Here is a 22,995-nt window from a genome sequence, read left to right on the forward strand (position 1 = left end):
CGACTTCGACGCACCGCAGTTGATTGTTGATTGAAATTCAATTTCAATTCGGTAGTGGTGGAGAAACATCGATGCCAACATCGAAATAATCGATATTTCAAAATATCGGCGATATCGATGTTTGATCGGCTACAAAGCAAAAATCTATATTATCGATGTTTTTATCGATGTTTAACAGAGCAGTGTCGGTGGTTTACCATCACTAACTGTTAACTACATCGTTTCGTTAAGGAAATGTTAAAATTGCCCCCACTATCTGTTAAGTAAGTCCCTGCTGCCAGCGGAGCAAGTCCCCGCTAGCTGCGGTGTAAGTCCCCGATAACTATCTATATCGCTAAATTATCAGGAATCCTGTGCAAGTGATGGTATAAAGTGCCCAAAAAGTCGAACTATACATTAAAAATGTGGCATACGAACAGTTAATTAATTAATGTCTGAATTAACTCAGATTATAACGTTGAGTATGACTACCACATTCAAATTTGAATGCGCGCTAAGGTGAATTTCCCCATTGCAACCTTTTCTAGCTGTGCTCTTCTCACGCACGCATTCGCTTATGGGCCACAAAGCCTATTGCTGTTGCCTCGCACAATTCAACATAAGACCAAAACAGCTGTTTACGTGGATTTTAACAAGAAGTAACACTGGTCATACTGGAAATAGTAGCGAGTCGGGAAAGTCGGGCGCGCGGATTCACGGATACTTTTCAGTTAGTTTACAAATTTATTCGCAGAACGCAAGTGAGTGCTTCGCGTTTGATTCAGTAAGTCCATACCCGACCCGAGTAAAAAAAAGTCACATTTTGATTTTTTTTTCAACCGTTCAATTAACTGAAAATAAACAACCTTTCTAAGAATAGTTACCTTCTGGGGAAAAAGGCCTTTCTACCAAAGAACAGTGCCAAAACTAGTGCAAAAAACAGAAATTTTACATATTTAAACAAAGTGCGACTTTTGGCACCGTTTTGGGATGCGCGCAGCATCCTTGGCCATGACGTCATTCGATTGCTGACCAGTTTGCCAGTTTGCGTCCGTGTGTGTCTGTGTGAGTGTGTATATGCGTGTGTATGTGATGAAATTGGAGCGCAATAGCAAAGTATATTTGGATGTGCCGAAGATTAGCTGCAAACTTACAGTACCGCTAACCGATTAATGTCGCGGGTGCCTTAATTACTGCAGGACATCCCCGATTAATTCCGCAGGACTCTCACGATTTGTCTATGGTTTCTCGTTTCCAGGATCCCGAGATATTGCCTGCAATTGGAATCGTCGGATGGCGAACTAACGTTGCATTTAAAAACTATCGCTTCAGGTAAGAAACCATTGCAGCTGTTTTCCCCTGAAAAAACAACAACTGGGTCAGATAATTAGCTTCTAGAATTATACTCTCCGATTTGCTCGAGCCCCTCAAGTTTAGTGTAAGACGAGCCAGCTTCATCTGCTTTTTAATCTGCTCGAAGCTCGACCCATTTCAGCTTTGCGCTGATGATACATTTTTAAAATGGAGCCAGAAGCTCCTTTCCTGTTTCACCGGCGACAGTAAATAAGTAAAACAATCTCAAATAAATGAAACTGGCCAAATCTTCAAAGGCATCTGACTGTGGTGCCATAGTGCGTCCCCAAGTCCCCTACTCCGCTTTTTCGGGAGGTTGTAAATATTAAAGGACCAGACGAGCGGCAGACAACAAGGTAGCTCCACCAAACAGGGGGGAAAGGTCTTGCCCGCTCCCAAAGGAACCCGGGACAACATAATCAAAGGCTTTTACTGCACCATCGAACAACCAGAGAACTGCCTCCACAGGCTCAAGTGGCGGGTTGGTAGGCTGAAATACGAATGGGACCCGGCCGGAAACCCTGGCACAGACAGTTTTCCTGCCCGGAGTCTCGTGACAGGACACGTTCGACCTAATAAGCATACGTACTGGAGCTCGTGGGCAAATGGAGGCCCGTGAAACATCGCATTTATGACTCCGCAGAGCTGTAAGTGCTTCCGCATTCCCCCCGGGGGAAAAATCGATTTTTGGAGTTAATCGAGTTGAATACCCTGCAAAATCCACTGGGTTTTTTGGGGGTTTATTCAGCATCAAACTTCTGATGACCAACAAAAAAAAAAAGATTTCTAATCTACGTCGCCGCCAAAAAAAATTCAAATCGAAAAACTTTGATTCCGCCCCTCATAAAAAACATGTTTTTTTAATGTATATTTTTATGTGACTTTGGTCTGATTTGCCTGGTGATTGCTCTTCTCTGCTTTGACTTTTGTATATTTTGCCAAATTTACATTTTTTTAAACCGAATTTTTTATTGTTGACGTTCTTGGCTAAACGCTGGCTGTATGCTTTCGAGTTCTAATAAAAAACTTTATTATATTATTTAGTTGTCTTGTGTATTTACTTCAGTTTAATTACTCGCACCTCATTATATCGATCTAAATGTTCAAATTATGATGTCAATTTAGGAACATGTGGAACTCATTTATGCGCACTTTTAATGGCTAAAATATAATTGGATTGAATACTAAAAATTTCTGCTGCCCGTGGCCGTAAACGTAAATACACATTGGTATTTCATATGTCCTCAGAACCTCAGACAGTCGACACACTCACAGGCACTTTCATACTCATTAAAGCTTGGCGGCATTGAAATGGCGCCAAGTTGACGTTTGCTCGGTTGACGCCTCCTGGCCGCCTCAAAGTTCTCAGCTCCTGAGCTGCGGCAGAACGGGTACGGGGCAACCTATTTGACGCCGCACGCAAACAGCTGAGCCAGAGGGAAGGGAAACCAGCACGACAACAAACAAATGCTCAAGGAGTAGCCAAACGAGAAAGGATGTGGAGGCGGCAGTGTGAGCTGCGCTAGATAGCAGGATATGAACAAAAGTTGGTAGTTAATTCGTTTTGATGTCGCTGGCGAGGTTGCTTGGATCCAGATGAAGGTCGCAGGATTCGGGGGAGACGATAGTGGGATACACGATGAGTCATCCTGGGGCAGGCGCAACTTCCACGCCGGACTCATTTTGTCAGTTTATGGCCCAAAAAGGAGACCAGCAACCCGGGGAAGTGTCGTAAATTTCCCATTGCCAGCAGTTGTTGATTATGAAATTTTATTTGTCGCCCAATTAACTCGATTCACGCACGCGATGGCCCACATAGGCTATCAAGTTTTCCAAGATATATGCATATATACCGATGCCGCTCAGTTGGGTTTCAGATTGTGGTAGGTTTGGTAGGGTTTTCTTCGTCTTTTAATTTCGCTTTGTTTGTTTGACGGAATGGTGCATTTGGCGGTGGGAAGACCTTCAAGCAATCCCCAAAATTAAAATCGATTTCCTTGATGGACACCAGGCATGAGAGGTCATGCACTCCGCTGTCAGAGGTCAATTCCAGTGGTGTCGTTGGGTCCTTAGATTGTTAGGGGTTGCCTTGGCAAAGGGTTGTAATAGTAAAGTGGAAATAAAGTATAAAGACTTAGTGATCCGCCTTCTCGATTTAATTCTGATTCTATCCTAACTTTCAGTATCACAGCTTGAAACGAAGAATTACCCATTTTTTACTCTTCTTGTATCGCGCAGCCCAACAAAAATTCAACTTAATTGAAATATTTGCACATAAATTCTCGACTCAGTAACAACGTGTGATGTCATCATATCGAAGATTAATAATAGAACCTTGATTCGAAGCCATCGCCTTCCCGCGATCATGACTCAGTTTCTCACTATTTTGCTATTCTCATATGTACAGATTCGCCTCCTTTTATGGCGTTTATTCTCCGAGTTGGTCTTGAGAGGTGGCTTCTTGATTGGTTCAAATTGATTGATATTGAATGATGATTGGATTTGGTTGAAGGCAATAAATTGTCCCAAAACAACATCCGAATCGTGTGTCGGCACCTTTGCCGCAACCTGCCAGGTTTAAACTACTCGGAAGTGACGCAAAATTTAGAACGCCCCAATTCCAGATCGACGTCGAGGAAACAAGTAATGAAGTTTAATTTCTGGGTTCATTGGTCGGGATAATTTTGTGACTCACCTGCATGCCATTCGGGGATTGAGGTGAGCAGACAAACTAGAGCGTGTAGCAGACTCCTGCGCTTGATTTCTGAAACACCATGGGAGAATTCCGTGAATAAATCACGTTCTCTGGGATTTTGTATTCTGACCCTGGCTTTCCTTAGAGCCTGTCGAGTGCAATGGAATGGGATGAGCGTGAGCGCGGCTCTGAGAAGAAGATTCAGGGGATTCAGTCCAAGGATGGGGACGAGGACGTCGACGACGATGACGCGCCGAGACAAGTACGCAAAAAAGGAAAAATGGGAAAATGCGAGAGATGCCTGCGAGCCAACTAGCGGCAGCTGCTTCTTCTTGTGGCATTGTCCTCTGCCGATGAAACCATCCTTGCCGGTGCCACGGAGGGGTGGTTTGGCTCGGCTCTGCTCTGCTCGCCGTCTGGCCCTGCTTACAGCATTACACGTTCCCTGCGCTTGTTGCCACTCGCAAACCAAACCGTGGCTTCTATTTTTCGGGCGGCACATCAGGCAGACTGGCAGAAAAGGGGGTTGGAACTGGCATGTGCTTATTTTGTTATTTTATTATTTCGCTATTTCTTTCTCTATTACGCCTTTGTTGTGTCGCCGTCCTTCGTGTTGGGTGTGCTTGAGTCGAAAATTTGAGTGAGAATTTCCCTCGGATTGAACCGAGTCTCCTGGGACAGTGGTGGCTGAAATATTGAGTTCCTTGTTTTCACATCGCTAAGTCATACTATATCTCCCAACTGTGCTGCTTTAGTTGCACTTGGCAGAATAAGCATTTCTTCCCGGCTGAAATATTAAATGCATTATAAACTCGGCATTTTATTGTTTTGCGTTAAGTTACATACATACAAAACTGTGCTGATCCATAGGAATTTCATCCGCATTTCCTGCATTTGGCAATATAAGCGTTTTTTTCTGGCTCTAAAGCAAGTGCCAAGATTTGCTTCCGAACTTGGTAAATTTCAAATGTTTGACTTTTGCATCCCATTCCTCAATGTAGAGCCGCAGGCGCCGCTCGGTGGGAAATTCGTAAACCACACGTGTCCCGTTCCAGATCCTGGATATGATCCTGAATCGCTCGCCGTGCGGCGCCCGTCGCCAATTATTTCACATTTCTGTAAACAAACAAAGCAAACAAAGCGAGGCACATAAAATAAAAATTAATTTCCACACAGAAATGGATATTTGGGCCGGCGTTTCTAAACACCGACCCGCGGCATTCTCCACGCTTACCCTGCGTGCGTCTTGTGGCGTTGATAATGTGGAAACCACCCCGCAAATGTCCCGTTTGCAATGCATCCCCTTCGCCAGGGCCATTTGCTCTCTGTTGTGATAAATTTTAAATTGCCCACATTGTCGTTGGACATATTGGCTGCGCTTCGGGGGCGGTTGGCTTCCTGGCCGCTCACCCTTTGGACCCGCTTCGATTAGGGAAAAGTCACATGGCTTGCATTCTGGGCATTACAATACTCGACACTCACACTTCCTCGCCCGGAGTCCTTTTCTGAAGTGGATTGCGTGCCTTTAAAATCGTAGCTTGTTGCTGTTTTGAAGGGCTTACAAGTTTGTTTAAAGCGCAAACAATTTTGCCTTTGAATAACCTAACCTGTTTGGAAAGGTTGGGGGCGAGACAATGCTTTTGATTCCGTGAATTTCGCATCAGCTTTAGATGATTCTGCACAGCCCTGAAACCTTTTGCCCACCACTTTATGGAACATTCAACTCGTTCCACTACGTCGCTATTACTTCCAGCATCGGCGTTAGAAACCGCTTTATGTGGCGGCGCAGTAAAAAACGTCGTTCGGATGCGGGACTTTTCACTTTTCTTCGAGGGTAAGTCCTGCAAGAAAGGCAAAAAGTAAAGTGGAGCCTGCAAGTTAACGCTAAATTTAAGATACACAAAAGCCCAGAATCCCCCATCTCCCCTGAATAAGTGTGCACAGCTGTTGCCAGTCAGACCCAGAGCTGGATTCAATACACAGACCCAACCTGGAGCAGACTCAAGTTCCTGCGCGACCTAACACACCCACAATCCAACAATATGCGCCTGAGGAATCGAATTCGATATGCAGTTCCTCCTCTCGATCCCACAACCCTCCGAGCATTCCATGCTGAATTGCATTTTCGCCTGACGGTTGCAGACGGAATTATGAAACTTCGACCAAGGTGAGCCACTCGATTGGATTCGAGATGCGGCAGCTGCTGATAAGAGAAGTTACTTAAAGCTCCCCCAGAGTGACCTGCGTAAACGCCTCACAGTTCTCACACAACAAACAGGGCATAACAAAAACCCCGTACTGGGTCTGGGTATTAGTGATAAGTGCTTGACAACAAATGCCAGAGTGACAGCACATCATGGACGAAAATGTCCCCGGAACAATGGAAAATCAATATACGAGCTCCAGTGCCTGGCACTACGCAGTTTGAACACAGGGTCCCCCAGCTGAATGTCCCGCTTTCTCCACCGCCCGCTGGCTTGTGTTGGCGCCATGTCATGTCAGCAAATGTCTCATGTTTGGGCTCCAGTCCTGCCACTTGACATGGTGTACTGGCCTCGACCACGCTGCTGCTGCAAATTGAAGGCACAGGTTACACAACTCCGACGAAATTGCTACTATAAAAAGCCCGTTGCATAGCGCTATCCCCTGTAATATAGTTGCACCGGCCTCGGTCGCTGAGCGTACTAATTTTCCATGTGGCTAGCCAGCAATTGTTGCTCTGCGAAAACTAGGCAGCTCCGGGAGAGTCCTGCCAAGTATTTCCTGGTAATTGGCCAGGTTGCCACCCAGAACTTTTGTCGTGGGCTGGCTAATGGACTGGGTCACTGAAATTGTGTGGTATTGATTTATGGAAAGCACTTTGTACGAGCTGATTGAACTGGCGGTTGAGTTGCGGTGAGAATCACAAGTCCGAACCGAGAACTTCGTGTTCCACACTTCCGATTCTGGCTCTCGACGTGATTTTACACTGCCCACAAGTCTTATCAGACCCCCTTTTATTCTGCACAGCTAGCTGGATTTGTCGGCCACTCCAGCCTCGTATCACATATGAATGGAGTGCCACATTTCTAAGCGTCTGCTGCGGACATTTGCATGGGATTGTTCAAAAATTCAGCAGAAGCTGGATACTGGCACACACAAATGTCAGCTCCAATTAAAATGCCGTTTGTTTGTTTAACCATTCTGCACGTCGAGTGCACCGTAATAATGGACTTCCTCTGGCCGCCCCCGAACAGTGCAAGCAAAAAGTATGGCGCCAAACAATCAATCTCTGCGCGGGCGTATCTGCCATCTGTAATTACAGGCACAGCAAGAAGTACAAAACCAATTAGCGGCACTCGAGGTTGGGTCTCATAAGTCGGGAACATTTCCTCACAGAGCTTTATTGACAGGCCGCTGTGGACTTTAAGGTGCGTCTGCCTAAAGGAGAGATTGACCGCAACTCAGCCACAGTCAGCCAGTTGGAAGCGGGAACGGGTTGACCTCAAAACTAGGAACTTTTCACACCTTAAATGGCCCATTCTGCGGCGCAGATAACGGTCAACGGACTCGTGGCATTTTATCGCTTACCTGCAAAATTATGGAATTTTATGGCCTGGCCATTAAAATACCCCTGGTTCCACAATTAATTAGCAAATATATTTTATGATCCTGCAATTTGATGGCCACAGTCATTCATTAGTGTGTGTAGACGGCACAAATTAGCTGATGTAAAAAAAGCTCATTTCCATATCGATTAGAGAGCGGAGAGGGATGGTCCTAGGCTAAAAGTGGTCGAGTTCTGTCTGGGATTAGGGCCTCTATGTTGTTTCATCCTCCCATCTGACATGCATCGTTGCTCGAGCGCGGAATTGCACTTCCCCCTCATAAGCCTCAATTTCCTTTGGGCGGCCTCTTTGTTCTAGCAGCTTTTCGGAATTTGGCCTCCTCATTGGCCCCACGTGCAGCGGAGATTACGCTTGTTGACTTTAAGCAGAGAGCGAAGACCGGCAAACTGGTTTCGTCTTACCTCACATATGCCACACAGGCACACGTTGCAATTAGTCTGGCTCAAGTCGTGGCTAACGGTACCATTTTCCACCGTCCCGCCTCGCCACTTGGGCATCATAACTATCAGTTTGTTGTGCCCAGATCTCTAATCGCATCGGGCTCGTGAGATTTGCGTCGATAGTGTCGGCTCAAGTGATAGATTACCATGTGCAAGCCGCTTTGGCCCCCTCAGTGGCTTTTTTTTTTAACTTTTTGTGAGATTCAGCGGTGGCTGCTTACCTGAGCGTGGCAGTCGAAAATCTTGGCCTTTGAGAGGGAATAGCACTTTTAATGGCTTTTCAATGTTTGGCTTGTTCGATTATTATGAATTCTATTAAATTAATAAGTGTGTAATAATGTATTTTTTGTTTCCCATTCGCAGATTAATTGGCTTTTGGAGCGCACTCAACCGACTGGTAAGTTGAAACCTTTTAATTTTTTGATTTTTGACGGGCATATTGGTGAAAGGGTTTTTTATTTCAGTCAAAAGTTTAGGGTCTACACTGCGTTTAAAACTTTTTGCTGAACTTATAATACCCTTTGCAAGGGCATAAATATCAGACGACTGTCTCAAAAAGCTGTCCAATGAATTGTAAAAAGGTTACTAAACTTCTAGAGTCCATCACATTACCAAATTTAAGCGACATACCTCTTAAGAAATCAAGCCACTTACTCGCCACGTTTATTAGTAGTTCCCATCTTAGGATGTTTTACTGCGGCTCCTTATAGGGCCGACGAGCGGGTGATCCGAGTGAAATGTGCGTTGCCGTACTGTTGCTTACATAACTTGAGTGGTCAAGTATGCTCGACGACGACAGGCTTAAAACGGCTTCATTACTATCAATCTTAATTGAAAAATCATTGGAGCTGTTTGCTGATTCAGTGAGAAGATGCCCTTCCACCGTTCCCAGTCCCCTCAGCGGTGCCCGAGATGGCTTGCGATCTTCCACTTAAGTGGCCAGAGTTATGAAACAGCCTACCGGCAACCAAGTCGCGGATAGAGACATGCCCGTAAAGTAGCTACGATTCCAGCACTTGTATCTCTATCTGTATCTGCATCTGGTTCTGCATTTGCATCTCCGCTCGACTGCATTTCGCAGCCTCTTGCTCGTTTCTGTCGCGTTTTGTGCTGAGCAAATTGTGGGCAATCATTGTCAATTTACGGTCCACATGCAAAATGACTTTGTGCTGTACTTGGCGGATGGTGGAAAGTGGCCTGCAGTGCGCCCTCGGGAGGATAAACTCCGTTGCTCGCCCCACGGCGTCGTTCTTTCCAGCCAGTCTTCACTGCACCCGCATGTCTGTCGACCTCTCGACAGTTCACTATCGCACCTTGAACTACAAGCAGTGGCGACGTCTCCGTCGTCGGCTACTACTGGCACAACATACACTGAGAAAAATGCAGCTCGATATAAAATCGAATTGCACAGGTAATTTTGATATGTGAAACATGTTCGATTAAAAGTATGTCCTAAAGGTGCTGTTTGTGTGGTGACCACTAGTTTAAATCAACTATAATTGGTAATATTACTCTTCTAATAAATCTAAAACTAAACATTTACATACATTTTTCTTTCTGTTTGGGCAAATGTTTTCCTCTTTTTGTGGAACACTTATCCAAGCTCTGAGATCAGCCTGGGTTTTTGTTGCTCCGGGGTCGTTCGCTTTATTTACCTTGTCTGAGAATTGGCGAGCCCTGCCCCCTCAGTCCACTCTGTTTACCACTTGGTTTGAGCTTTTTATTTATTTCATTATTTTTTGTTGGGTACAAATTTGTATTTTTTGTGCGTCTGCCTTTTGGCGTTTATTTATTCGTGTATTTGTTTTGAGCGCTTGCCTCCGACGCTTTAACATTTATTGCTTTCATTTATTGCTATTTGTAATAGTTATTTTCGTGCGGGAATAATTCAAATTGGTCAAACAAACTGTTTGGAGGAGGCGGAGGTTCTCGTAAAAGGAGGATCACAAAAATTGTCGACATCTGGTGACTTGATTAATTTTCAAGATGTCGCCTTGTGTTTACTTATTCCAATAAATAGGAAACTTCAGTGAGGCTCTACGTCTCAATAGAGTCAATGGGTTAAGTGGTTAGCTCAGAGAGCGTGTTAGTATAAAGAAAGCTCTTGGCCCCCATTTCTCCCTGGCCAAGAAAAGTGGTGCCACAGTAGCTGTGACCCACTGAGAGGCAACCAGAGTGCGTGGTTTTCTTCAATCAATGTGGAGTAGGTTGTCAGGGCAGAGGAAACACCGCTTATCGCGTTTAACGCCCCGTATCACCGCACAGTGCACCCTCCCTACCACGACTTCCATCGCAAGAACAACGACCCACTCCACCCACGCGGGCAGAAGAACCGCACTCTGGTGGAGGAGCAGTTACAGGTCATTAGGTGCTCGCTCGCATCAATGGGATGTTGTCAAACGATGTCATCAGCAATAGATGCCAAGCATGGAGCGTCGGCAAATTCAATTCATTTAATGTTTAATGTCAAGTGTCTGACACACATTTTTTTGCTTTCCGTACCCTGACTCGTATCGCACAGATCATCGGCGATGATGGCTGACAAACCTTAATTAGAAATGCAGTGACTTCACCCAGACTCAATTATATAATTACCCTGGCTGACATTCCGCCACTGCAGGCAGGAATTGGGAGTGGAATGCTAATTGGCAATTAGCTGGGGCGAGGACCGAAGGAGTCCAATGCAGTGGCTCTGGAACAGGAGCTCCACCTGCATTCCATTAATGGCGTAAGTCGGCATGACTGCCACTTCAATTGTTTCCATATTTGTGCTAGTCGTGCTCTACATTGGCGTGCATTTTCATTGTTGAACAAAATGCTTTTGCAAATTGCTTTTTACTTCGTCTGGGTCAGAGCACTTTTCGTTTGCATTCGTTCGCAGCTGTGAATTTTAAACTAGGTATTTTTATTAGCAGGGCCAGCAATAGTGTCAGTGATAACATCCCCAATGCATCATATTTCCTAGTTTGTGCAATTCTAGAAATCCATTTAATAGTTTGTTTTTACTATCATCTGATGTTTTCTAGGACTATTATTAAAGCAATACGTAGGGTTTTTCTAAATCTACACTTATAGATAACAAAACTTGTATACTTGCTGACCTCATTGACGGAAACGCTCCATAAACCATATAAACGAGAAAAACAAAAAACAGAGCCACACATTAAACTAACTGCAAACGCGAATTAAATTGCTAGAAATTGAAAGTGACACTGAGAGCAACGCACGAGCTTAAATTCGCTGCAGACCATTTAGAACTTAAAAATGAAAATATTTTTCGCTCAAAGCAAATTGGGTGGAATTTGGGGCAGATACACCCCGTTTCAAATTAGTCAACCAGAGAAGCGTTCGAATCGATTGTTTAAGGGGGTTGAGTTAGAAATGAAGAAACAGAAAACTATATAAGGAAACTGAAACTCAGAAGAGGACATTGGTAACAAAAAGAGAAAAGGCTTGTTTACTTAAGTAAACAAAAAGGGTTAAGCGAACGTTGGTCGTTAAAGGCCTTGACAAAATGCAAATTGCCAGTTAATTACTGCCAGAAGACGGAGAAGGCTGTTGGGGCAAAAGGATCAAATGACAAATTTGCGCTGGAGGTATATTGTGTTTGCAGCGATACTTAAAAGTGACAAATATGAAGCACTCCTTGTTAAGGAGGGGTCTGCGCTGTCGGCAAAGCTAATGCATTTAAAGACCTCGTAGTCAAATTAGAAAAAACCCAAACTTAAAACTGAAAACCATAAGAACATACTTACGACATTGTTTATCTGAAAACAGCACTTGTGTTCATCAAGTTAAAGGCAACGTGTCATCACTGGGCGTATGAGCATTGCTTGACGGTTATTGATGGCCTGTCATAAGTCACTGCAGAGAGCTCAACAAACACTTGTAGGAGATGATGGTGCTTACATGCCACGAAGGCCGGCTCAAGATACATGGCCAAGTTCTATCTCCCAGATATGTAATGAGTGCAGCACGCGATTCGGTAGTTAGACCGGCCTGGCATTGATGCGTTGCATCCCAGTGCAATCCAGTTTCCCTGTCGCCTCTTGGGAGTGCGAGGCCTGATGGCTCTTTGCCTGTCAATGAGGTGCTAATGGAGCCCTGGCATTGGATCGCGGCGTGCCGTCGCGGCATGCTGCGTTTCCCTGCTCCACTGCCTCGACTTTTGGCCATGGTGTGGATGCACAGTTAGCTTGTGTGCTTGCCACAACCGCAGTTATGACTTGCCATGTCTAACAAAAGTGGTTAGAGGGATGCCCGGCTGCAGCTTCCTCAACCACTTCCTTCGACCACCATGGAGTGCTCTTGTTTTGGCGTAATCTGAGAAAGCGTAAATCTTCAAGAGAGCTTGAAGACGTTATGTGGTTGCTTTTAAGCAAACATTCCAAAGATCTAAGTACAGATTTCAGTACAAGCAGCGAGTTTGACCAGATACAAACTTAAGAAAACATTTACACGTCATAATTCAAAGGGTCTCTGTGCAGTGAAACAAGTTTATTTCAGATCTACGGCACGTAGCATATTTATTCCATATCTAACCCCATTTCAATAATTAATTATCTAAATTACAAAATAAACGGCAGCTGTTATAGAGCTATATAATAGATGGGCACAACAAAAGTGCCGGCAGTTCCAAGGCCTGAGCCAAAGCTGTCGTGACGTGTTTGCCATCGAAATATTTAACAATAACAAACCCCGCTCACGCAACTCATATGGCGGAATATAAAGCCAAAAGAACAATACTACTTGTATATACCATTTGGAGATACATTGTGTGTTGTAATTACATTATCTAGGCTTAGTTTCCGAACTCCAACTTTATATGCGATTCGTGTGTTATGAGCTAATGCATACAGATGATGTTTTGATACTGGATTTCGAGTTAAAGGCGCTCAGAGTCAGTGAAGGCAAATAATGCTAAAAATAATATATCGCGCTAAAGCTAGCATACAACTTGATGTTGTATACAATTATTTTTACGTCTAGCTCGACGGCAGAGCTCAGATCACAGAACACATTGTCAAAGAATTGGCTTTGAATCTTTCGAGTATAGCTTAGTTGAAAAACCAGTTCAAATTTAGTTTTGCGTTTCTCTTAGATTTTTGGCGGTAACAATTTTGTATCAGCACGTGGCTGGCTGGCTTTAAGAACACTGCACAGTACCGGTTTTGGTTTATTTTGCTTGGCCAGTTTTTAGTGCTCTGACGTTGACGTGTAGTGTTTGGAGCGCTACGAGCACATGTGGTCTGCTCTCAAACGGACCATGACCGATTTCGAAATCTCCAAGTGGGGTCAAAGTTTTCACCAAGAGGGGAGAGACCATTATAAAAAGCGGCAATTCCACTACAGAATCAAAAATACTTCATCAGAAGGGCGAAATTGCTTTGTCGAGAACCTGCAGGGCAAAATTGCGTATTACATTATTGAATTCAATTAGTTTGTCTTCAAGAGCTTAGAGTGCTTTTTGTATAGTACCCATGCTCGCTTCGTCTCTTCGTGCATAATTAAAAAGCAATTATAAGAAATTACTGTCAGCTGAAGGTGGGTTTAAGAACATTGGGGGTTTTCTCCTTTAGCCTGTCCCTGCTCAAAATTTTTCCCTACGAATAATTGGGAGTTCTTCTGCGACCCTCGCGATTATTTCATGTAACTCAAATGTCAATCAACGAAGATTTATTTCAACATAAAGCAATCTTCCGCTGATGGAATATTAACTAATGAATATAATATATTAATAAAGACCGTTTATAATGCAGTATTATAACATATTTAATTGGGTACAAATAAGTAAGATGAGTGCTCTTTAGAATAACGAGTGTACATTAAATTACAACGCCCTTAAACCGAGTTCCGGTCTAACCGGGTTTAAAAACGAAAACAGATTTTATAATAAATATTTACAACTTAAAATCAAAGCCGTAGTCACTTCTCATCGATGCATTAAAATAACTAGTCAGAATAAGCTTTCGGCCTTCATGAATTACAGAAGCAGTTTTGGAATTTACCATAGCTCAATAATGTCATTTTATACGGAGCATTATCTTTATTATTTTAACAACAGAATTGACTTTTAAATATTTGTCACGCCTAATTGCTTGAGGGGCACTGAAAGCCAAAATATAAGTAATGACAAATGTATTACGAATTAATTAATAAGCAGATCGTTTGTTTGCCTAATTTGGATTTCGTTAAAGGTATCAAAATTTTGCATAAATATGTATTTTATTAAATCTATTAAATATGCGCTGTTTCGATATTTGTATAAATATTAAAACTGGTTTAATTTGTAAATGAAAATTTATGAGCTCAAAATTGAATACTAAAAAACGTATAAAATCTGAAAACCTATTGAACATAAAACAAAGTAAAACTGGATTAATATTGAATAAGCAACTAGTTTTCAAGTTGCAGTATTTTAAGTGTGCAGTGGGAAAAATTATTGTGGCCCGTGCACCTTAGTCAGTCTCTCAACGGCGTCTACACAGGTGGTAATTAGTGGATTGTGCCGGCAGCAAATCACCTTCCCAACCTGTTACCTTTCCGACTTTGGCTCCCCAATCAAACTCGACGATCGATTGATCCATTAAATTAATTAAGTGTAGTGAAAACGCTTTGCAAACAATGTAAATTCGAGCCGACGCAGGGAACGCGTTTCGCGGAATGGGATGAAGTGGGGATGGGCAGGGCTGTCCACTGTCACGTGCCCTCGTGCAGGCTGCATTCGATTTAATGGGCTTACCAACAGCCACGCCGGTAGCCGGTCCAACCTGAGCGGTGCTGCTCCAGACGCCTTAATTGATGCAACATGCAAATGGGCGAGGTTGGGTGGGAGGGAATCGGGGTGTGAAAACTTTGGGCCAGACTTGCGCCATATGTGAGCAGTGTCGCAGCTGGGCAAACAGCGCAGATGCCAGATGAGAAGGTGAGGTCAGTGGAATGAATCTGTGGAGTCAGAGCTTTCAAAATATATGCATATACTATGTAGCGCTGAGTGATGCGTTGGGCTTGTGATGTAAATTGAGTGCGAGAAGTGTTCAAATATTGAACATAAATATGTAAATGATTTAAAATCAGAAGTTATCTCATCGTCCATTCTGTAATCCAACTCAGAAACCAATAATCAGTAAACACAATCTCCGTAGGGTATTTCAGAGTAAACCAGGTATACGGTTATGACAGGCAGAGCACGAGTTCTGGACTTCCTCTTAACCTATTGTGCTTTACCACTTTTAGTAGGTTAGAAGCTGTATTTGTAATACATCGCTGCCAGCAACAAACAGCATAATAGTAATTTAACTTAGTTATTTTTGTTAGTTTCTTTTTGGGCAAGCGTATCTGTATCCGCTGGTTTGGCTGGGTAACTGCTTTGGTTGGACGAGTTGAGGTGATTTGGATGCAACGAACAGCTGGTGGGGAAGCGGTGCAGGCAGTAACAATTGAAAGTGTGGGAGGCAAACTGATATGGCATCTCCTATTGTCGGATGGCCTGCAAATTAAAATTAAAAATTATATAATGCGAATAATTTTGCATTCAGCTCCATTCCATCTTAATCGTTTAGATCGTACAATCGGCCATTGAGGAAATGGTACAATGCGGCATGCAAGCTGAGCCATACAATAAGTCGGAAAATTAAAAAAAACATTATTGAGAAATAAATTCAACTAAGATTGCGGACATGCATTTTTACACAGGTATTTCAATTGCAATCTGCAAATACTTTCGAACTGGAGCAACACAATTATTCGACTGGCTTTTAATCAGAAAGAGAAAGAGAGGGCTTGAATAGTTGTATAAGCTGTAAGTTGAAAACTATTTGCTAACTATCTCGGACTTATGGGTAATTGCTTAATCAATATGAAGGAAATGGTTACAATTGATTTAGAAAGCAATTACCTTAATGAATGAATGGCCTCAGGTCAGGTCACTTTAATTCATCTACATACTTTCCTCAATCCTAATTGAATCTGACCCATGAACCCGAAGTAATTGTTCACTGGTTCGGTTAGTAAAGCTACCCATCGAGAACTCTGAAATAGTATGGACTTCTAGAAACCAATCTTTTGGATAAAACGAATAGAATTTACCAGTCTCATAAATCAAACCCCCAACATCAACTATTTTCAATTCTGAAAATCAGTTTGGCTTTAAGTACACTTACTTTTGGATTCATTCCCATGCCCATTTAGAGGCAGCATCACGTACGGACGTTGCCGGGTAGAAATTGCCGGCCGTTACAAGTTCTTAATGGTTTTCTAATTAATTTTTGTTTACAAGTATTTCAAGGCGATGCCAAGTGCACTGAACTCTGACATTGCAGGCGATAATCAACTGCGAAGTGAGAAATCAAGTGTTGAAATGGTCGGACGCCGGATCATTGTAATGCCAAAGTCATAAAGCACGATGCTCAATTGAGTTGATTGAAGCGCGGGTCGGGCCCCCATAATAGTAATGGGATTCAAAATGGGAATATAAACGGGAGTGGTTGGTGTATCTGCAGCAAGAACAGCGACTGTAATTCAAAACAACTAGCTGAATCAATTGTGAGCAACCTCGTGTTGCACATGCATGGGCAACGGCAACAACTTGTTGCAACTTTCGTGACCATGAGGGTCAGAGGCAAAGTTCAATAAAATCCAATTAAACCGCCGCAGTCTGCCCCGCCCCCTTGCCGTTGCGGCAGAACCCGCAGACCTTTCACCGGCCCTGTTGCTCGTAAATTTAAATAACCCAACCTGCAGAGGAACTGAAAACTCGAAAGCTGAAGACAAAGTTGCAAGCTATGTGATTTAATAAAAGGCCACGTAAACTTTCACCGGCTTTGGCCTGGCCATGCCGTGGCCTGGTCTCCCAACTCCTCCTCCTCCAGGGACGGATCAGATTCCGCAGCCCGATTTCCGCGCTGCCGGAGCGCTCAATTAAATTATTGCAGTGCAGGCGGGGAGGCTTCTTCATTGTAGAACTATGCTGGGCCTAAATAAATTATTTTCTCCGTTGCCTTCGCCAATTTGCCGGGTCTCCGCTTCGGCTATTTTTAGCATATTTATTGCATGCGCAAAAGCAGCCCAACAATGCGGTCGGTGACCAGAGGTCAATTTATGCCTCGAAATGTGGATCTCTATAAGTTGCTGGCGAGGTTTTTATGACAGTTGCTTCCGGCGATGGGCGGTGGAAAGTAACTGTGCTGGGTAACCTTAAGTGGCAAGTGGTGCGTCACAGCAGAACGCCTTAACAGTTACTCACAATGAGATCCAATAAGTGCAACCGGAAGGAAAGAAGTTGAACTCGTTGCGATGGTGTAACGAACCCTCAGCCCAGTACTTATAAGTCCGTTTCGCAAACATGCTCTAATCGGAGTAATGCTTCAGTGTCAATGTGAGCCACGGCGTTTATCACTCACTAGCAGTCGGAGCAAAGAAACCGCGTCACCAAGCACAAAGCCAAGACCAAGCCATTCCTTTCTCTAGCTGCTCATGCATTATTTAAATTTTGACCCAGGGCACTTAAACTCCCGACACTCGAAAGTTACTTGGCCCCGGTTAACGTTCGTTGTCCTCAACCCTTCGCCAAGTTCGGCTTTTACTACAATAACACAATAACACATCATTTGTCAGGGCAAACAAATGATGTTGCATGTAACCTTATCATCTCATATCCGTCGCAGACGGTTACGTTACGGCTCGGCGGGGGACAGGGGCGACAGTTGAATACCGGACACCTAGGGTCAAGCGTTCTGGGTTATACTTGACGAGCCACGTCGGCTGGGAGCAAGGAGAGCACGATACAATGGGACACCAGACGAACACAAGCTGTAGTCATGCTGCAGTGGATGTGTCCTTTTTACTATTACCCACAAGTCCTGTGTGTCCGTGTCATGAACACAATGCTTGCTAATGAATAAGCATGGCGACCAGTCACTTCCGCTGCAGCAAACCTCTGTTGCCCTCCTCCTTTCCGGCCAGCAATGAAGTTATAAAGTTACGTATACGTCGTGTGCCCGCACGAAAGTTGAGCAAACAAGCGACAAATTTATTGGGAATCCTCTCCATGGGGACAACATGCAGACATACAGCATGTTTCTCCTTCCTCGGGCCAGAATGGACAGGTCTGTGATCTGTCGGCGACATTGATGCCGTTAATGGGGTAGAAGCGGTAAAGTTCCTTATTCCCCTTTAAGCTTTAAATGCCGGCTGCAAATGTTTGCTTTTCGGGCGTGAACAAGCGGAGGACACGAAAGGCGATCATGTGAACTTTCGCATTGTCTGATGGGCAACAAAAAAATACAAATATGTTAATGAAGGACTTTATAAAAGTTGGAAAGCTTGGAGTGTTGGTAGGGAAGTTCAAAGTCACTTAGATAAGATTCATTTTCTGAGCTGCTCATAATGAAGTTTTTATCTCTCCATTCATTTTCAGATCTTTACCCACCTCTTCTAGGCACAAACTGGAATGACGAAAGTCAGATTCCAAACACAACGAAGTTCAATCAGCAGGATGACCTCAAAAAGTAGTTTAATCAGCCTCAGCTGCCTCCTGGTCCTTATTCAAGCCCTAGCTCCCGCCAAAGCTGCAGTGCACTCAGTGTCCACCCACAAAAACGCATCATCCGTTTTGGGGCAATTGGTCACCTCGAGCACCCTGGTGTGGGAGAGCTATGACCCCAAGGATGCCGCTCAGCTGCAATTTGCCGTGGAGGGCGGAAAGTATGTCACCGAGGATGAGCACTACCCAATCTACGTATGCCGTGTGCCCATCGACGGCTTCCAGGTGTCCGGCCACACCGAGAAAATCCTTCAAAGACACGTCTGCGTTGCGGCCCACTATAAGCACGGAAAGTACGACAACTTCGATGTTCTGATGAACAAGGGTCACCTGGGAAAGGTCGGCTGGCGTCATTGGCGCAAGTTCGATGCTGGAGTCCCGGTGGGTGCCATTCGTATTGGAGACGACTCCTACATTGGACGCCACAGGGCCCCGAGTCAGCCTAACGCAGAGGGCATTGTCACTCACTGGGGCGCAGACTTCAACCTGGGCCACTTGGAACACGTGGGCCTGGGGAAAATTAAGGTAATTGAGAACGAACGTGAAAAATACTATGACGATGGCGAGGTTTTAGTCGAGACGGAGCCTTTCCGCTATGAGCTCAGGGACATCAAGTTGGATCGCTTGCGCACTGATACAAAGGAGAACCAGACTGAACTGGGTAAGTATAATTTTTAATGGTATGCGCTGATTAATAAGTTAAACATTTACCACAGTAACTAGGAGGCTGGAAAATCTGGGAGATAAGTACAGCACTGTGGAGACTATTCTTAGCTATAGCTTTGACTATACTCAGAACTGGGGATCCCATGAGGGCTTGGCTCGAGGTCTGCCCACAAAAATATTCGAAAAAGATGTGCCCATCCCGGCTGAAATTAACTGGGCCCTGAAGCACACCGAGAAACGATCGGAAAACAAGGCAGTTCACACGAAACTCTGGCCTGGCACGGCCATTAATGTTACGCTACGTGGCTACTATGTAACCCTGGAGGCGCCGTACAGTGGAAAGCTATTTGCATTCTACTACGGCAGCGATGAGAGCGTATCCCGGAAGATCAGCGCAGAGGCAAGTGTTCTAACCTTTTCAAGAGTCCTGTTCTAAATTTGTTTGGCTTGCAGGTGCGCAAAAGCTACTTGAAGGATGTGAAGCTGGAGTTCAGCCCAGTCTACTGGATTGAGAACGGAACTCTGGTACCCACAACGACTACCACAACGACAACATCCACATCGACCACTACACATGCCACCACAACCAGCACCAATGAGCCTACGCCCATCAACGAGCCCCCGCTGGTCCATATGAAGGATACGGGCGTACAACATTCGGGTCCCGATACATTAGAGAAAACCTTGCAGGACTCACCGTCCAGCAACGAAGTGAATTCGCACGAGGCTCCCGAGAACATGTCCTCTAATCCTGGCAAGAACGATGTGGCGCTGGCAGGGTTCGGGGTCAACGCAGCGGGGTCGATAGCAACTGCAGGGTCGGCTTTCTTGACGCTGCTCGTAACGGTTTTCCAGAGTCTGTAGATGGAATTGAGCTCCGGACTTAGTATAGCGTTTAATTGTTGTTGTTGTACCTGTTGTACCCGTCTTTGAGAGCGAAAAGAAGAAGAAATACGCAGATAGACATTAAAGGCTCCGAAAGGAGTTAGGCATATAAGAAATAGGAGGTCCCGTAAGTGGGAATAATTTTGGTGTGAAAACTGAAAGCAAAAGTCGATATTTTTTATACTTGTCCCAAGGCTTCTTCTATAACACGCATGCAAGTAGCAATACGAATTGAAATTACCAAGAAGAATAAACCTAATACATTCCTAAACTAAATCCCTCACAAACGGAAATGAATCAAAAGTATAAATTAAAAATAAATATATATATTCATGTAAACTATATATATATCTGTATGTAGAAATATTTTAAAGGTTTTTTTATTTGCAATGCAAAACATAATGTCTTATGATTTAACTGGCTTCTTATTTCTTTAGTTAGTAAGCCACATTAATAGCAAGTAGAAAAAGTACTACAAATAAATTGACACTTTATTTAGGGATGATATTATAAATCACGCTCTCTTAAATGATGTATGTATATGTCTAAAATGTAAACCTATGTGAAACATAAGTACGAGAATGTATGTAATTGATTAAGAAAAACACTTAAAATATGTAAATTAGAAACATTTTCTTTAAACTCTTTGAATTTAAATATGATTTGCGTTCATTCTTCAGAATTGGTTTGGTTTTAAACTTGTATGCGTCGAAGATACAATAAATCTCTTATTTTATAAAAAAAAATAAAGCTTGTAAATTAAAAATGAAAAAAACAATTGGTTTTCTTTATACAAAATTGAAAGTTAAATGCTTTACTATGACACTCAGTTTTTTTAATTTTCCTTATATCGTTTCTAAAACTAGACATTTTATTCAAACACGAAAGTCAGGCTTTCAAAAATGTAGCCAAAATGAAAATGTTCGACTGATTGGAGTTGATTTAATACAAAATTAATCTTATGGCAACATTATATCCCACTTTATTACCGACCAATTTATAAATATTTACAATCAATTGAATAGCTCAATCGGGATGCGAGACACCATTTAAAAGAAGATGAATCGATCTCATGATATATTCAACGCACAACCCTCTAATAGCCTTGTCTATACATCCGAATTTGTTCTTCGTGCAACACCTGTTAAAAGCTTAAGTAAATGTGAAACAGGAAAGAAGATAAAAGAGGCAGTCGATTTTGGATATTCACTATCCAACTGATCTTGGGCTGGTTCCAACAGCTGATGATTTTTGTATTTTATTTGCTATTTTTGTTATTTGCCTTGTCAATTTAAATAACCAATTAGCATATTAAAATGCCATGCAGTCTGTTGCCCTCTCGATTACAATGCAAATCACGTTTTGTTGAAACGCTGTGATAGTGAAATATATGTCCAGTTTTGGTACACATCACTTCACTCACTCGTTCTGCGCTGTTGGGCAAAGAACGACAAAAGTGGTTTGATGAAAACCAAACCAAAAAGTGAATTCGCGTTAGAATCCAATATATTGTTATGCGAGCGATATTTTTAAAGCGTGACCACATGAAGGCTAACAAACGGGTTTTAATCTGGATGATGTTGTTTGGAGGCGTCAGACCTATTGAAGAGAGTTACGCTATAGTCTATCGGCATTGTTCAATTATCTAAAATGAACTTGAGAGTGAATGTGTCCAAAATCGCAGTGCGATTCTTCAATAATTTAACACTTTAATAAAACTCGCTTGTATTTATTTCTAGTGATGAGTGCGGCGGGAGTTTGTTAGCCAACTCATCCTCGACTATTGCTCTGGTCTGCTGACCAAATTTAATATGCATGGATTGCTTGAAACAAAAGCCGCCAATACCGCAGGTTCCAACCCCTTCCGTTGCAGCTCGCTGACAGGTTTTTGCCAACCTTCTGTACCGGCGTGCAATCTGCTACCTCCGCTCCACCATCCGCCGTACATCCTGCATTCAGGCGTAACGCGCGCTAACCCCCAACGTGCTTGACTTCACTGACGTAGGCATATGAATGTGACCGCCTCTGCACTTTGTGCATTGCTTCAGCTGCATTAAGGGATCTGGGCATAACAGCGGTTCTGGCTGTGCCATGTGCGTGCTGGTTACGTTTCAGCCTTTTACGCTTTGTAATTTTCGGTTTCAGAAATTGCATATATTTGGCCTACAATCGGTGGGTGGGGAAAAGCAGTCTGTCTGCCCGGCTATTTGGTTATTTATTACTTTCGGGACTGACGCAGACAGGTCGCAGTCGCGGGCGCTTGGTTTCTTAATTTTTTCAGTTTTATTCTGTTACTTAGCTACATCTTAAGATCCTATTTTAACACTTAAATAACAAAAATGTATTGACAGCGCTAAGTGTTTTAGAATAATCGAAAATTTCATGTGATTGATAAATGTATTGCCAGCCCATTAATATGCGATAATCAAACTGAAAATATTGTAACTCATACATACACAATTAGGAAAATATTTCAAACAAAGCATAACTGTATTTAATTATTGCCATTGTCTCCAATTGTGGTTTTAATCATTCAAATAAAGTATATTTCAAAAACCCCCAGTGTTACCTTGAATGTTTTTTAAATTTGGTGTTCTGCTTAAAAGTTATCAAAAAGAAAGGAGACTAATTGGAAAAGAGCTCTTGAATCAGCAAAACTTGCCATAAAAATTAAGTGTCACATAATTCAGGAAATCAGGGTGATGCGCCCCAGTGCCGGCCACAGTGCGTATGGGTTACTCGGGTTTCCATCTCGGGTTCGCTTCTAATTTTGCTTCTGGCGTTGCGCAAGTGCTCTCGCCCAGCCTGTCGCATCCTAGCTTTGGG

General features: G+C 43.3%; 1 protein-coding gene across 2 annotated transcripts; it reads left to right on the plus strand.

The window, feature by feature from the left end:
* Positions 1 to 663: 663 nt before the first annotated feature.
* Positions 664 to 22,737, plus strand: LOC108043190 (protein unzipped). Of its 2 annotated transcripts, none has more exons than XM_017121767.2 (6): positions 664 to 740; positions 1,238 to 1,311; positions 8,439 to 8,472; positions 18,493 to 19,279; positions 19,335 to 19,684; positions 19,738 to 22,737. In XM_017121767.2, the coding sequence occupies exons 4-6, from the start codon at positions 18,526 to 18,528 to the stop codon at positions 20,146 to 20,148; spliced, it is 1,515 nt and encodes a 504-aa protein (XP_016977256.1). In that variant the 5' UTR covers positions 664 to 740; positions 1,238 to 1,311; positions 8,439 to 8,472; positions 18,493 to 18,525; the 3' UTR covers positions 20,149 to 22,737. The 2 variants fall into 2 exon arrangements, with proteins under 2 accessions (XP_016977256.1, XP_016977255.1); XM_017121766.2 differs by having other exon boundaries at positions 671 to 763.
* Positions 22,738 to 22,995: the final 258 nt, after the last annotated feature.

The sequence above is a fragment of the Drosophila rhopaloa genome, unplaced genomic scaffold, assembly GCF_018152115.1.
Source record: "Drosophila rhopaloa isolate 14029-0021.01 unplaced genomic scaffold, ASM1815211v1 contig_115, whole genome shotgun sequence".
Lineage (NCBI taxonomy): Eukaryota > Metazoa > Arthropoda > Insecta > Diptera > Drosophilidae > Drosophila > Drosophila rhopaloa.